The 16,670-nt window shown below is 39.4% G+C and overlaps 2 protein-coding genes across 2 annotated transcripts in view; one reads left to right on the top strand and one right to left on the bottom strand.

The window, feature by feature from the left end:
* LOC311262289 (chromodomain Y-like protein 2) overlaps positions 1–11,503 on the top strand; it is a 32,918-nt gene extending 21,415 nt beyond the window's left edge. Inside the window, exons 3-7 of the mRNA XM_084361571.1 lie at positions 291–508; positions 8,307–8,479; positions 8,568–8,778; positions 9,383–9,526; positions 9,624–11,503. Of these exons, the coding sequence (XP_084217697.1) occupies positions 291–508; positions 8,307–8,479; positions 8,568–8,778; positions 9,383–9,526; positions 9,624–9,782 (905 nt within the window). The 3' untranslated portion in view covers positions 9,783–11,503. The remainder of the gene's footprint in view (positions 1–290; positions 509–8,306; positions 8,480–8,567; positions 8,779–9,382; positions 9,527–9,623) is intronic.
* A 3,067-nt stretch (positions 11,504–14,570) lies between these two features.
* cmc2 (C-x(9)-C motif containing 2) lies at positions 14,571–16,636 on the bottom strand. Its single transcript, XM_084347941.1, has 4 exons — positions 16,332–16,636; positions 15,529–15,645; positions 15,366–15,437; positions 14,571–15,256 (listed from the first exon to the last, which is right to left on the bottom strand). The coding sequence occupies exons 2-4, from the start codon at positions 15,607–15,609 to the stop codon at positions 15,173–15,175; spliced, it is 237 nt and encodes a 78-aa protein (XP_084204067.1). The 5' UTR covers positions 15,610–15,645; positions 16,332–16,636; the 3' UTR covers positions 14,571–15,172.
* Between the last annotated feature and the right edge of the window lie 34 nt (positions 16,637–16,670).

Genomic DNA, 16,670 nt, shown 5'->3' with positions numbered 1-16,670 from the left:
TCACTGTCTGAAGAGAAAATGAAGGTCAGCGTTTAAATGTTTTTCTCAAAATGTTCCTTGTGAACATCTCTTTTCAAGGCAATAGATCCTTCTTAATGATCTGTGGAATTTTTTTTCGAGCAGTGTCGCTGCATCCCCAGATCTCAGCAATAAAATTGATGTTAACAAAGTTTTTACTAATATTGTAGACTCTATCATGGAGGTGTTTTAATCATCTTATCAGTAGGCGTCTAATGTCTTCGATCTTGGAAGTCATATCGAACTGTTTTGTCATCCCTCCTCTGTGTCAGGCTCCCCGCTGGCCAACGGCAAGATGCATTTCCACAGCTCAGTAAAGCGGAAGTTGGCTGAGGAGAAAGGCTACGTGTTTGACAAGCGGCTCAGGTACAACGTGCGGCAGAGTGAGAGCAACTGTCGATTCCGAGACATCGTGGTCAGGAAGGAGGAAGGCTTCACGCACGTCCTGCTGTCCAGCCAAACGACAGACAACAACGCTCTGACACCAGAGGTGAGAATGGGAATGTACACACTGTTCTATACATTTGTTTTCTTTCGTGCATGTCCATTGTTCCCTTGTGTTTCTCTGGTTTGTATCAATGTATCAAGACCATTTAAGTATGTACATTTTTTGATTGTATCCCAGTTGACATGGAGCTCTGTTTGGGGAAAAATACATGAGAAAAGTTTCCTCATTAACTGCTGTAGAGAGGCCCTAGAGCTGTGCAACAATTCCCCAGCTGCTCCAGGGGAGCTTTTCAGGAGACATCTTTAAAAAACTGTGCGTTTATTTGACAGCTGCCAGGTATGAATATGTTTAGCTGCATGAATCTTAGAAAGGGCCACTGCTGAAAGATAGCATCTACACTCAGCAAAAAAAAAAGGTCAGGAAATAGGTCTCTGGCTCTGTCCTAGGTACTGACGGAGAGTTTCCTCAAAACTGCCTCCTGCCAAGCAAGGTCTCCACAAGTAGAGCAATTACTGGTACATATAATCCAGCGTTATGCCATCTGTTGTTATTGCAGCAAAATGTCAGTTAGAGGAAGTAGTGAGGAAATTATGCAGCAAGTTCATAGAGGAGAGCATTATGTAATTATTCTTCAAGAGAACCCGAGACCCCAGAGATGGCCAGATACCCAGCGATTTCCACCACTTGCATTGTAGAGACAACACCGACATCTCTGCTAGAGACTGCACAGTTGAGGCTTTCCTGTTATGTTGAGGTCGTGTCAGATCTTGTGGTTCAAACAGGCTGTTTAGCAGATGGCGTAGTGATCGCTAACATCAAGTTTTGATGATGTGAAGACGTGAGAGCCCAATGATCAAATACTTTATTGTAATTGTTTCTTAGTTATGAAAATGTTGTTTGTCTATCTTTACATTTCTTGATGTTTAAAATAGGGCTGGGCAGTATATTTATATTATATCGTTACCATGATATGAGACTGTATATCTTATTAGAATTTGGATATTTATTATGTTTATTATGTCATGTTATATGGCATAAATGTTCTTTTCCTGGTTTTTAAAGGCTGCGTTACAGTAAATTGATTTGTACTTGGTCTGATACTTTACCCACTTACTCATTTTATCCACTTTATTGATGATTGTTTATCAAAAATCTCATTGTGTCAGTATTTAGTCATCCCTAAAATATAGATATCAAGGTTGATCAAAAAAATCAATATTCAAGGGCACACCAGGACTTTACTGACACTATTTCATTAACGATTACATTAAAAACGACAAGGAGTGAACTACACCTTTTCCATGTTGCTTCATCAATTTCGTTCTGTGCTTAATTGCCAACAGGTATTTCTTTAAAAAAAAACAAGGTAACAGTCCTCTATACAAATACACTTCAAAGAATCAGCAACAGAATGTATACAATTACATAGGATATCATCAATATACATCAGTACGAAGGACATACATTTCCTCATTAAGTACATATCAAACAGGTAGAAAAAAGTTTAAACACAGTTCACTCCATAACAATTGTCAGAATTTATACAATGCCAGCAAATATGTAAAATATCTCAAATATCAGGGTACATAAATATCCTACTATTGTATTTTATACTAGATAACAACATAGATAAAAACTAGGGGAAAGAGGTTATCATACAAAATTCATGATATATTACAAAAAATATGGAGATCATACTGTAAATATACCTATTTAATAAGGGAGGAGAGGTCAAGGCTTTGTGCCAGGAGGGCTTTAGTGGCTCAACTTTACCTACATACATCACCTGTAGGCACAAAGAGACAGTGTAGGTTAGACAAACAAGTACACATTACAAAAATGGACCAAAGTCTGATGTCTCATTTGTTGAGAGTATGTATCCAATACGCTTCCCTTTTCAATAACTGATTTATGATGTTGCCACCCCGAGGGTTAGGACTGACTTTCCCAATCCGTGTGAATAGAAGCAGCAGAACAATGATTTCTCTCCTTGAAGTGTATCACAATATAGCCTAAAAATATCACCATCACCAGTGTTAGAAAGGAAAACCCAGAGAATGGATGACTTTTACAGTTTTATTCGGATACTTTGATACAAAAGCAGCTTTTAAAATAAAATGCCAGAGTTTCGTGGTGACTGAAAACCCAGATGATGTTACTTGATGGTATTTACAACAAAAAGTTTTAGTAAATTATCAATAAATTGCTGATTCACTAAACACGATCTTGCTATTTTTAGGAGCTCTTCTGATTACATCTGATAATACACCAGCTGAGTCTTCTCTGCAGGCTCTTTGGGTGCATAATCTATGTCAAGCTGTGTTTGCTGGCTTTTGACATGTTTTCTCAGTCTCCTCAGCAATTTGTTGATCACCTGCTAACTACACGTCAGTCAAATTCCCCACGTAAAGTCAACATCTATCTACATCTTGAATCAGGAGTTGCACTGTCATTCATAATGATCTGTCAGAATGATGAATAGGGATGCGCAGGTTCTATCAAAGCCTATGATTTTAACATAGGATGTAACATGCTACCTTTTGTATTTTGGAGTAGTGTTTGTTTAACTGCTTTACACGAGCCATCCTCAATTAAAGTCATGAAAACTAGTTTAATAACGCTGGGACGTGTCTATCAGCAGCACTGAATGCAGTTTAATGGCTCTCTGATGCTGTAGCTTCTTGCACGGCGGTGATCCACTTGCAATAAATGAACTGCCTGCAGGAGAGTACCAGCCTGTGATTGGTTCAATCAACAACAAGCTGCTCCGTTTAATTTTCTCCCAGACGTAATCGGTAACTGGCTTTCACGTTTCGGTAAAGCCTTTCCCCAACTGCCCTTTGTAATGACTACTGTGACATTTTGTAACTTTCTGTGTGATTTTGTGAGGATAAAATGAATGAGTGTTTTACAAAAAAAATGTTATTTGTCAAAAATGAAAAATGTTTTTTGGAATTATCCAGAAAAGTTTTGATAAATCGTGAAAACTGCAGACCACGAGTCATTCAGGTCTACATTTCTTTTGCTGATATACTAACTGAGGATATCATGAAGAAATTTATAGTTTATTAACATTTTCAAACATTTTCAATCTTGATCTACTGTGAGATGAAACTTTGGACACATTTTAAACACATGGACATAGAGATTTGAATGTTTTTTTTTGGTTTGTTTTTTTGGTTGTTTGTTTTTTGCTGATACCTGAGAAGTCCATTAGAATAGTGAGTTTAGCCGCAGATAATGTCATGTATCACAATCCTCCACCTCTGCCTCGTAAATCAAAGCAAACAGGATTTGCGTCTCCTCAGGCTGTAGGATGCGTCTCAGATCTGCCACAGAGGGCGGTTCTGGCTTTGATACAGCCTCGTGTGCACGGCAGCCTGCACTTCACAGGCACTGAAGTGGCCTAAACTGAGCACTGAGCGTGCACGTGTGTGTGTGTGTGTGTGTGTGTACTTTCATGTGTGACAGTAAGCCCGTAAGCTGTGGGCTTATCAAACAGCTCTGATAGCTCCTTCTCTGTCTCTCAGTCTTTGAAGCTACAGGAACAAGAGAGTCTGCGGATGTGCCCACTGAATGGATTTCACTGGGAAAATCATCCAAAATATCCTTGTGCATTTCTCATCCGAACACTCAACGCTCGCTTTCAGTGACAGAGTACCCCGAGTTGTTAACTGGTACTCTTTCTGTCACATCTTTGGCCCAACACCCAGGAGCGCTCTGCATCTGTGTACTGCTATTCAGATATATTTGAAGATCCCGCTTTTTATCACCTTTTTTCAAGCAGCACACACATAATCCTGAAATTATATTAAGACATATGAGTAAACAAACATTGACTTTTTCCTTTATGGGGACATGATCTGAATCCATTTGGCCATTTGCCCACATTTGGCCATTTTGATCACTCTCATCAGGCATCCGTAGCATATCTGTAATTAAATACTGTAGACATTATTGCTGCACACCTGCTTTTAATAAAGCTTCAATTAAGAGGGAGAAAAGAGTCATGATAGGCCTTTTCACAGGAGACATTTTGACTTGTCATCCTTGGAAAAGCACAGGTGTAACAACATTAACAATGGCTCTGTTAAGTGAAGTCAAAGTTTATTATAGCGCAATATAACAGAGCTTCCTCATTGGGCTGTACATGTGATAAAAACAGCAAATAAACAACATTAGCAAAACACTCGAAAACATTAAAAACATAGGTAGGTATTTGTTACCTACAGCACGTAAAATATAAAAGTAATAAGAAAGTCAAGACAGAAAGTCATACAGCACATATACAAGAACACATATATACTGTATAAACTGTAACATATACGTAACCTTTCCAACATCGACTAAGTAAAAGTTGGATAGTCCCAGTTGAGTATTTAGGGCAGACTAAGGCCTACTCCGCACACACACTGGTATTTTTGGAAACAGGGTTTAAAAACAAAGTTTTTAGCGTTTTAATGCTGTTTCAGAACTAATGTCCGTACATACTAACGCACCTGAATACACAGATCTCATGGCCATTCACTTACACTGAGCATTCACGTGTCGTCAACAGGAAGCAGATGGTATTCTCTGTAGGTAGTTGCTTAGCTACAGAAAATGCTATGAACGAGGCGGGGAAACATGACTGCTCTCCACAGAGTCCTCCTGGATAATGCTATTTTGTCAGCAAAACATTGTAAGCAGCCGTTTTTCGCTCTCTTTTCCATCATTGTGTCATCAAAGTCTGTTTGTTGAAACTACATAGCTGGGCCTCTAAAATCTTTGGTAGGAAGACGGTTCAAAAGAAGAGGGGGTCGGATAGGTCAGATATCCCTGCCCACTACTGTTGTTTTATTTCTTTTTGGAACAGTTAAGGGACAAGCAGGTCTATGAGGTGTAACTAGAGATGATACGATGGTCTGTAGTAAGTAAGTCAAATGTTGAAGTCAGATCTAGCATGTGCAAGGACATGTTCTCTTCTTCTCTTCTCCTAGGAAGCCACGAGAGTGTGACGTGAGTGACGTCTGTGAAGAGGGCCTGTTAGAATCTTAGAAAATGGACGTCAAACATTTAGGATGTTGGTAGAGCACTGCGAGACAGCTGAGCTGTGTCTGCAGGCCACAAAATCTCAACGGCACATACACTATTTTATATTAAACATCTCACAATGCAGTGCGTTGTATTTTATAGACGCGTGTACACCTGTGATGATGCAAAAGACCTCCCCACAGCCTGTTCTGTTGAAAGCAGTGAATGAGGTGGCAGTAAAAAGGCCGGCTATTTCTTTTTTGGAAAAATCAAATACCGTCCTCCAGAAAAAGACAAAACAAAAAAACAAATAAAAAAAGAGTCATAGGACATAAAACATTTGATCGATCGACTTACAAAAAACCCTTGAGGTAGTGAATTCAATTCCAGGGAGCTGATGCATGATGTTACAAGTCTTATTGTTGTAGATAGCACCTTTTGTTTGTCTACAAATGTCCTCGAGGCCTCTGCTCACGGCTCATGAATGTCACTTTGACGTCTCCATTCCTCCTCTCTGTTTCACAGACTGGAACCAGCATCTGGCCGTGTCTGCCTCGTCTATCTGCGCAGGATATTTTAATTCACCTTTTTTCGAATCACGTCACTCAGAGTCACACACAGACGCCACATCCAGTTGAAAGTGAGGACAGATTATGTGCTTGGTGAGACAGAGAATTAAGTTCACTTTGAGGGTGAATGGTTAATGTGGGTCAGGGGTGGTAATCTGATTAAAAATTGTGCAGAGCGTCGGCAGACAGTGATGTGCTGTGGGGGTGTTTGGGTTTCCAGGCGACTTCTTATCAGTTCGGCTTTCTGACAAAGGCCAAACCCTGTCTGTTGATGCTGAATGATGAACCGCTGATATTAGCTGACAGCTAAACTTGTCTCTTTTCACACACACTGCTACATTGGTCGCATTTGTTGAGGTAGCATACTACAGGTGTACTTAACTGAACGCTGACCACTGATTGATTTTTTATTCATTATTTACTTTGAACTAATTAGGAGATAAACATATTCTAGTTTATAACATATCTAGAAGCTGTTGGTCTCACACTTCAGGCAGCAGGAGAAGCTGCTGTTGACGCATGGTTAAGTCAGCTGCCGGTGTCAGGCAGGCTGCCCAACAAGTTGTCATGTAGACCTCTCAACTGCAGCCTGCCACTGCTCAGAAAGTAACGTTAACTAGCTAGAAAGCAACTCACACTTTAATATTTTTATACTTTATATTCTATACTGTTTAAAACCAACCAAACATTTACGACTTGATGCTGAAGAGATGACATCTGCTGAGGACATTTTTCTTGATGTCTCCGAGAAGCGTGCAATGACCAAAAAATCAGCAGAATCATTAATTGTGTGAAATGATGATGAAGTTAAAACTTGAGCTAACTCACATTTAGTCAGCAGAGGACCTCAAACAGTTCTGGATCTAAAAAACAAACCATTGAGCATCACTAACAAATCACATTATAAAATGCATCGTGCTTTCAATCAGTGTAACCTTTTCGTCATAAACTCTTTTATAATCCCTTTATGCTCGATAATTCATGTTGTGTGAAATTGCTAATCTAGTAGTGTTGTCATATTACTGGAATTTCTAACTTTGATACGATACCTCAAAGAATATCAAACGTATCGTGTTTGATATTGCAGGGGAACATTGTAGGCGTAAAATTTTGGATTTTCATTGAAAGATTAATATAAGAAAGCTTGTGACTGTGTGCACGACAGCGTCTAAGTGAATTTTTCCTATCAACTGAAACTCTGAAACTGTCTAAGACTCCTCAGGCCTGACAGCTCTGAGGGGGATTAGTTTAGCTTTGAGATTTACAGATGGCTGTTGGGCCAACAGCAAGACATGACACTTACCAACAACGGTTTACTGGGTCATCTTTAATACTTCTGTGATGGTGGAATGGGAGCTGTCACAATTGTTTACAGAGGTTGACGTGCCACTCCTCCAAGTGCTTGGCTAAACTTGCTGTGTAAGCACCTTGTGTTAAAGCCATGCTTGTGTCCTTTGCCTTTTCTTGTTCATTTGCCTCAAAGACAAAGTATTCACAAACAGAACTCCTGCTGTTTTCTTTGTCAACCAAAATCAGTTGCAGAGGTGCTGCACTTTACTATCTCGAACGAGCAAACACTGTAACAAAACAGAGCGAATGAGAAGAAAGACGAGAGACAGTATTGTAAGTGACTGAGAGGAGGCAGGGCTGTGATGGCACTGTAGCGATTCGCGTGTCAAGCGCAGCTGGTTGAAGCCATTTCACATATTCTGAATTGATTTGTTTATTTGTAAATCTGATGATTTACGATGGTTATTCACTTATTTGTAGTTTGTTGACGTCATGGTAAAAAAGGATATATTGAAACAGTAAGAAAAACAACTGAAAGAAAGTAATACTTTCATGTACAAGAGACCAAAGGTGTGCATTATCATTTCTCATTTAATCTAACTTCAATAATCTGATAGTATTTTTATGAAAAAGGCAAATAAAATCACTGGACCTACTTAACTTAAACACCAGCACATATAAAACCCTGAAAATCTGTGGCCCCTTGAAAATATGTTGATCACATGGTGCCTAGTTACACTAGATGAGTAACACCATTGTAAGGGCACATTTCCAGAAGCTGTCAGCATTGTAGCGATGGAAAAATTGCATTCTGGCATTGGCAGTGTCATTATTTCTTTGGCCTGTCTGTCTGCCAACGCTTTTTGAGCCTTCCTCTAAAGACAGAATATCTATATTTTATCTGTACCTTTCTTCATGTGTCAGATGAGTGAAGAAAATAATACACTCTTCTCCTTTTCTCTCTCTAGATCATGAAGGAAGTGTGTCGCGCTCTGGGTAATGCAGCTGCTGATGACAGCAAATTATTATTGCTCAGCTCCGTGGGGACTGTTTTCTGCAGTGGCCTGGAGCCATCGTACCTGATAGGGCGTCTGTCCACTGACCGCCGAAAAGAAAGCAGCCGCATCGCAGATGCCGTACGGTAATAAGAAACCTGACCCCTATAAACACTGATTCATTTGTCATTAGACTTGACAGAGTTGGAACTGATTGTTCTGTGACCCCTCTAGGGACTTTGTGTTGGCATTCATCCGCTTCAAGAAACCCATCGTGGTGGCAATAAACGGGCCCGCTTTGGGCTTAGGAGCCTCCATCCTGCCCCTGTGTGATGTGGTGTGGGCCAGTGAGAGGGCCTGGTTCCAAACTCCTTGTGCAGCCCTCCACCTCACACCCTCCGGATGCTCCTCTTACACCTTCCCCCAGATCCTCGGTGTAGCTCTGGTGAGTCCTCAGGATTTTGGCTGATTGCACTTGACCTAATTTTGCTGCGTTCCCGTCAGAGTCGGAGGTTGGAATTTTCAAGTTGAAATTTCCAACTTCCAACCTTCAAGTCTTCTAGATGCATGATGGCAAAAGTGAGCAAAACATTTGGCTGACCGTGACAAAATGATGTCTCTTTGGCAGGTGGAGGACTGAAAATGCCGGAAATCAAAATAAATAAATGACTCAATAAATAGATTAACATGCCATTAAATGCACCAAAAAACAATATTGAAAATAGATGTAGGCATTTATTTATTCTAGACTCATAAGGGATGCAAAAGGAAAATACATAAATGAGTTTGGGGAAATAAAAACAAAGCGAATATAATCGGCTCCAGAAATAAATGCATTAATAATTTAATACACATAAAAAATGAATCAAGAATTGAATAAATCCATTGTAATTTTTCTAATAGGAGGTCAGAAGTCGCTGGTGGTCTTGAAAGCAGCATTGACTCCTCTTATAACCACCTGATTACCCTGTGTTTACCCAAAGTGGATTGCATGATATCTTGAAAATACTTTGTAATCCCCTCCACATACTTTCTGTGACCAATGGCAGGCCAACGAGATGCTGTTCTGTGGAAGAAAACTCACAGCACAAGAGGCATGCAGTCGAGGTCTGGTGTCGCAGGTCTTCTGGCCGACCACATTTAATCAGGAAGTGATGCTGCGCGTGAAGGAAATGGCATCGTGCAATGCAGTGGTAGGTCCTGATCCAGACAACCCGGCGGGCAAAGTGTTCTCTTGATTATAACCAAATGACCGTCTCTCTTCTTCCTGTGTGTGTTTGTCTAAAAAAGGTTTTAGAAGAATCCAAATGCCTGGTGAGGAGTATCCTCATGTCAGTCCTGGAGGAGGTCAATGAGAAAGAGTGTCAGATGCTGAAGCAGCTGTGGTGTTCAACCAAAGGACTCGAGGCGCTCTTCAGTTACCTGCACAACAAGTCGTATGAGAAGTGATCAAAGGTTATCCACGGTGGGACATCCGAACTGAAGGAAAAGTTGCTTTGTTTCCATCCATCAGTGGAGGGGATTCTCTGGAGTTCTGTTTGCTCAAATGTCTACAGTTCCTTCATGATCTTCTTTCGTGAAGCAGCTTTTTTTTTTTTTTTAACTGGACCCATAACTGTCCAGATGTTTGTTCTGTAGGAGTCAAAGCGCAAAGGGCCAAATGTGCATTGCTTAAATCAACACTGAAGGAGGTTCTTCAGGGAGGCACAGAGTGTTTCTGTGCATATGCGAGATTTATTTGTTTATGAAATCATCAGGATGTATGAAATCAATGTCTGTCTGATAGCACATATTAAATTGACAATAATATATATTCATTTATATTTATTTCAAGTGTGTTAAAGAGTTGCTGATTATATAAGAGATGCTTTTTTTCTGGATTTTTCTCATTGTGTTGAGTTGAAGTGTAAACCAAAGTTTGCATGAGGACACTGTATCTTGCTCCTTACATGCACATTCCTTCCTCTCTGTATGGACAGAAGAAAAATGGCCACAAATGCTCATACGGGCTCATACACGTCAGTGGATCAGATTCAGTGTCATCTTATTGGTAGCTGGAAAAGATCATTAAAAAAAATGGGGCTAATTTTTCATACTGTAGAAGTCTTTATTACACAGGGTAGACATCTTGCTTTCTAGTAGCTTTGTCATCGTTATCATAATCACCAAAAATCTACTTCCGTTAGCGGGAATTGAGATTAATGCTCACGTGCTAATGAGAAGTTCGAGTAGATGAAATGGCACCCTGTTACTGTCAGCATCCATCTGTCTTCAGTTACTTTCGCCCGCAACAAAACAAATACGGAAAGAGTTTAATTTAACTCTTATTGTATACAAATCTCATTAAGATCAGGATTTTTCTTTCAAGGGAGACCTAGATTTTTTTTCTTTTGTTTTTTTCGCAAGTTGAAATGGAGAACACTGGAGTATGCAAATGTGTCTGTTCTAAATCAAATGGCATTTTGGCTCGAGCACAAAATGACTCCAGATGATTAAATGAATTGGTGGCACATATCACATGGAAGGATTAGCAATGGACTGTGTCCTACTTCGTTTGAGCTAAGTAGCCTTTACACGCAGTACTGCGGTGATTCATATGTAAAACATGACTTCCAGATAGTTATTGTGTGAAATGTGTTTTTTTCTTTTTTCTTTTTCTTTTCAGATGATCAGTCTGATATTACCTGACAGTTATTTCTTAGTTGTGTATCTTTTGGAGCACTCAAAAGTACTCACATTGTGACTTACACTAATTGTCAGTGATCAATATCGTGGAAATGCAGTTTTCAGTCGTGTAGCTGGAGTCGACTTCGTCCGTATCTGCATGTGTGGATTTATGAGTTCAAGAAATTTTATATTGCAATGTGTATCATATTTAGGGATCTATTTTGTTTTACCAAAAAAAAAAGAAAAGAAATGTAGGTCTGTGAAAATTGTTTTGTAAAACTGAAGATATATGTCCATTTTTGCAGTGGTACACATGCAGTACAGAATAATATATAGATAATGTCGACTGTTTTGTGTGACTAATTGCATGTAACATACTGTACATATAAATGTGTTGCCTGTCTGAGTACCTTGTATTGCAGGGTATGTTTTGTACCAACATTGTAAGTATTGTTAGAAATGGTGCAGTTTATTTTTGTATTTATTTGAGATAACTGTTTGGATGTGCAGTGCCATGTGGTCTCCTTTGCTCCAGAAGCACCCTGACTCTCCTAATCACCTTTTCTAAAGTATCCCAGAAAAACGTTGATGGTTTAAAACAGTGGGTCAGGAAGGCAGAGAATTTATACATATGTGATTTCAAAACCAAAAGGTGTAAACACTATTTTCCCTTGAATGTTCACCTTTTTCAGTTGACATTATCAGATTAAGTATTTTGTTGTAAATTATCAAACGCATGTCAGATAGTTTAATATATGAATATTGTGTTTAACTGAGCTTTATGAGTGTGAACAGTTGACCGATAAAATGACCCCTCATTGTATTTCAGATTTGTCATTTTTCAAGCTTATAGAAGACTCTTGTTAATGCTCTATGACATTGTTTCATGATTTTTAGTCATAAGATTTATTTGTGGCTATTGCAGATGGATGACGAGGTATAACTGGTGGTTTGATGAAGCGTCGTTTCACTAAGATTTACAAAAACAACAACTGAAGGGGGCACTATGTAGTTTTGGAGAAGAAATTCAAACTTGAGGTGATAATACAAATATTTATTATTTCTATAACTGAATAAACAAGCTGTTCTCAGAGGAAAATAAGGTCCCCAGAACTGTTTGAATCTTGAAAGGTGGCAGGGTCCGCCAAATATAAACCAAGTAAAACAGTATTGAACTATTTTTGTCCTTTAAGGTCAGTTTGTTTATTCAGTCATGAAAACGAAGAGAGGTTGTTTATTTAGTTTGTTTCGGCATAAAAAAATATCAGTCAATAAAGATCTTCCTCTCCTGATTAAAGTTTGTTCCCCAAAACTACATAATGCACCTTTAAACTGAAAAATTAAATCTAAGTTGCATCATAGTGCATTTAAAAATGTATCCCTTTGTCCCAACTTGTCAAATATCAGAATCAGAGACAGCTCATAAAATCTAAATTGTTCTGTTTTCACAGCAGTTTGGCAGGTTTGTGACCCAAAACACCTTTGGCTTAAATAAACAAAAGTTGTTAGGATTTTTTTTTTTATAAAAGGGTTCCCTACATTAACTTCTTTTCCCCATCTGTTGTTAAAGATAGTTAATATTTCCACTTCTTGCTTGGCTAAAGGGTCCCAAGAAGAGGTTAGAAGGACCTGTGTGATACACAAAGCATCGGGTCCACTGAGCGTAAATCACTCTGACCCTTCAAGACGGGGGTCTTTATGTATTTATTCATTATTTATTTTAATTTGTAAAATATTTCCAATTCGTTTCAGTGTGTCACCTGACATAGAAAATGCCTTCCTTTACGTTTAACTATTGGTTTCTCTTTTAGGCATATGATCCAAATCCTCGACTTTGTGTTTGAAGTGTGCTTGATAAAAAAATTTAAAGTAAATCAGAACTAAACAAAAAAAAACCTCACAGTCAGTCCATTATTCATCATGAATGACTGTTTTTGACTGTTTAACTGTGTTTTCCTGTGTTTTATAATCACAGTATCATGCACAATCCCATGTATGTGTATTTCATCATTCATTCATTTCTCCCCGCATTGTTTCAAAGCACACCTTGGGGTGCCTTAAATATCTGTCAGAGATTGATCCATAAGTTGTGATGGGTAGAGTTGCTTCAAATAAAGAAACAGTACTTTCCCAATGTGTTTTATGTTTGTTCATTTCTCAAACTACCAACGAGGCTTTTATAGATATATTTCTAGTCGGGCAACCTCACCCCAAACGCTCTTTGTCCCTTAACACGGCTATTGTCTTTCAACTCAGACTCGTGTACTTGGCATTTCCTGTATTGGTTGTAAGGAAATGAGAGTCCTCCTTATTGATGCCACAGGCCTGCTACAACCGATATCTGGAGTTGTATGTGGTGACTCACCGCTGGTTCTGAGCCCTCATCTCATGGTGTTCACTCAGCAAATAGAGAGGGCTCAGGTGTCGTCTCATGACCTAAATGTGAACCGTCAGTCATGTGACCACAAGGTCGTCAGCCAAAGAAAGATCAAGAAGGCAAACCACATCCAACACCAGAGACCATCCTCAGACAAAGACGGAGGGGTTTTATGACCAGTCGCCAATATGTGACTGAAGGGTCCCTTTTAGGTCACGTGTTGACGCCTTCACCAGCTGAATGAAGACCATGAGAGCCAGCTGATAGCTCAAAACAATTCATAAGTGAACATTGAGCTAAGATTTTCTTTACATCTTGTTTTCCAGGTGTCACCTGATTAAATCTGAGATTTTTTTCTGAAGGGGCACCATGCAAAAATGTTTTAGCAATTTACATGTATTCACTTTTTTATTAGCCTCACCTGAGTGGATTGTAACATGACGGGAAAGATAAGACCTTCCACGTCTCCCTTGGTTGCCTATAAAACCCTGTGGATGATTTGTTTTAGTTGTTTAATGCTGCCAGACTGTGGATTTCTTTGCGAAGAACTTGGGTTGGATTTTCTGCAACAGCCTGCACGTTTCTCGAGCGCCTCATCTCAGTGCCTCTTCCCGCTCTGCTAACAGAGTAAGCAGTAGTTACGGTTAGTTTTAAAAAGGAGTCTGTGCTAAATTCCACAGAGCCCCTTTAAAACCTTTTTAATACTAAATGATTCAATTAAATATCTGTTGAAAGGTCATACCAGCAAAAGTATGATGGAAATCCAGTTCAGACCATGTGGCCTACGATTATTTACAAGTATACTCAATTTTCTGCCAAGACTTGCCCATTATTTAAAGACATGAACATTCTATCCATTTAAGCAGTAGCGACAGTGCTTTCTATACACAGGTTCTCGGATAAAACCACTTTTTTGTGCATAATCCACTGTCACAACAATCAAACTTGTAGTTTACAAATGTACATCTCCCAACAGCCCACAGTGGGACACAAACACTTCCAAAACTAACATTAGTGCCTGTGGCAGGTAAGCGAAAACAGGTCAGTCATTTGTAAATTAAATTTGAGACTTTTTACTTACTTATAGGGCCTCTACTGACAAAACTAATTTCAATGATTGTAGGTCTTTTCAAGATGTGATGTGTGTTTTACAGAGGTAACACACTGCATCAAAGCAATAATGGATCTTTAAATTAACAGTCACTTTCATTTTATTTGAAAGAAATCAAACATGTAACAAATCAATATGATTCCTCACTCAAACTTTCAAATAACAATGACTTTGTTCATTAAATATTGTATGTTCATGGGTTTACACACAGAGTTACACAGCCGCTGGTCATTCTGTTCAGGGTCTTCTCAGATAGAAATGGACTCCCCCTGTTTTAATGAATAAATCAGGTACCAGAATATTCCAGAGGTGTCCTGCCGACTAAAATGGTGATCTGATAAAAGGGTTCTGTCTGCCACCAGCTTCACTAATCTCTTTGATTGAGCTGTAGCTGTGCTGCTAACACAGGGAAAATAAATGATGATCCCCAACAGCAACCTTTAATCCAAAGTACTAGATGCTGCTGTCTTTGTGTTGACCTAAAATGTCCTGGTACCACTGCAAGTTTTAGTCTGTGCAGGTGATAAAAAGTCAAAAGTGTGTCAGACATTAAAACCCTTTCCTTTGTCTTGACATAAAAGAGCAGCGGGGGCCTGTTACACAGTGTCAAGCTAAATTCAATGTCCCGATATCCGAATGTTTTTAACTCGCAGTTCCAGTGGCGACGCTGCGGTGAAATGTCCTTTAGAGCTGCTCCTTTGGTCCTTGTTTCAGTCTATTTTTCATCATTTGTGCATGCTGCTTACTGCGCTCCCGCTTTTCCAGCCTCTGTTGCATGGGAAGGAAACAACATCGATCAAAAACATATACCAAAGGTCAGTAAGCAGATATCTTTTTGTATGTTAACCACAAAGTCCGAAAAAAATAAATGACAGACCTCTTTCTTCAAGCAATGACGCATAGCGCGGTCCATTTCATTACACGTGCCAAAGAATTTCAAGACATTGTGCTGAGAGGGAACATGAAACAACATTTAGATTGTTTTGTTTTGTGTGTTTATGAAGAATGCAACAATACAAAAAACTGAGAGAGGGCCGTACCTCTGCGTGGCACTGTCTCAGCTGAGTTATCAGGTCATTACACTCATCTGTGTGGAGGTGAGGTGACAGGTCGGGGTGCATGCTGAGTTAAGGGCTTACTGTACCACTGCGGCAATACTGAAAAGCCACAAACAAGAGGAGCACTGATTGACAATTACGGGTGAATGTTACCATAAAGAGAGTTTCATTATTGATTTGTGTATTTAGTCTACAAAATGTCTAAAATTAGAGTCATCATGGTTTTCCAGAGCCCAAGGTGACATCTTCAATTGTTTTTACTGGCTAGCAGTCCACGAGAGAGACACAGGATATCCTTGTGTCTGAGAATCTGAATCAGGTGTATTAACTTGCATTTTAACTTGATAAAATAATGTATTGAATTCTAACTAAATTGTTGTTGATTACTGCTGAATGCCAAGGACTTTTCTTCTAAAGGATACTACAGCCTCCCCACCCCTCTCCATCCTGATCTGTCATTGTGATGATGGGAGTTTGTTTTTCCAGTGGACACTTACCTGCAGACACACACAGAGAGAGGGAGAGCATACAACACTGTGACACATGTAATATCAGGGCGTGGTAAACTACCTGCAGTCACCCTGTATCCTCTGGAAACATGATAACAATACAGTCCTGACTAGAAGACTCTGGATCAGGCTTACAGGATCGCTTGAATAGACGTTTTAAGTTGAGTTTTTGACATACGGTTTTGACATAGGATTGTTACAGAATAGCTGGGATTGCTCAACAAATACATACACAGCAGTATATTAAAGGCTATTTGGTAATAGTGATATTCTTACCAGTTGAGCGGTTGTGTCATATGACAGGTTCTCCAGCAAACCTCGGTTAAGCTAGCTGCTAACTGCTAGGCCTTAGCTTACGTTAACTGTTTGTAACACGGCATAAATCCATGCAGCCTATAAAGAAGTGCTGAAGGTTCGTCTTTCTCCACGTAGAATAACGATGCCCGGTTCCTAAAACGTCTCTACAGTTTTGGTTTGCTTAATGGTCTTGGACTGACATCGACGTAACCTACAGAAACAGCACGGACTTGTAGGACATGCTGCCTGCTACAACACTTTCGTAACTGTTTGACAGTAGCGAATTGAGTGACAATAGGCAACAGCCAATGGGCGTCC

The sequence above is a fragment of the Pagrus pagrus genome (assembly GCF_965226575.1).
Source record: "Pagrus pagrus genome assembly, chromosome: 1".
Classification (NCBI taxonomy): domain Eukaryota; kingdom Metazoa; phylum Chordata; class Actinopteri; order Spariformes; family Sparidae; genus Pagrus; species Pagrus pagrus.
The sequence above is the reverse complement of the archived record's forward strand: the minus strand, read 5'-3'. Positions and strand labels throughout refer to the sequence as shown.

Coding starts and splice junctions, on each gene's coding strand:
- cmc2 (XM_084347941.1), bottom strand. CDS start 15,609: ATGCACCCCGACCTGTCACCTCACCTCCACACAGATGAGTGTAATGAC. Junction 15,438..15,528: donor TGAGACAGTGCCACGCAGAG/GTACGGCCCTCT, acceptor GTTCCCTCTCAG/CACAATGTCTTGAAATTCTT. Junction 15,257..15,365: donor GTCATTGCTTGAAGAAAGAG/GTCTGTCATTTA, acceptor CCCATGCAACAG/AGGCTGGAAAAGCGGGAGCG.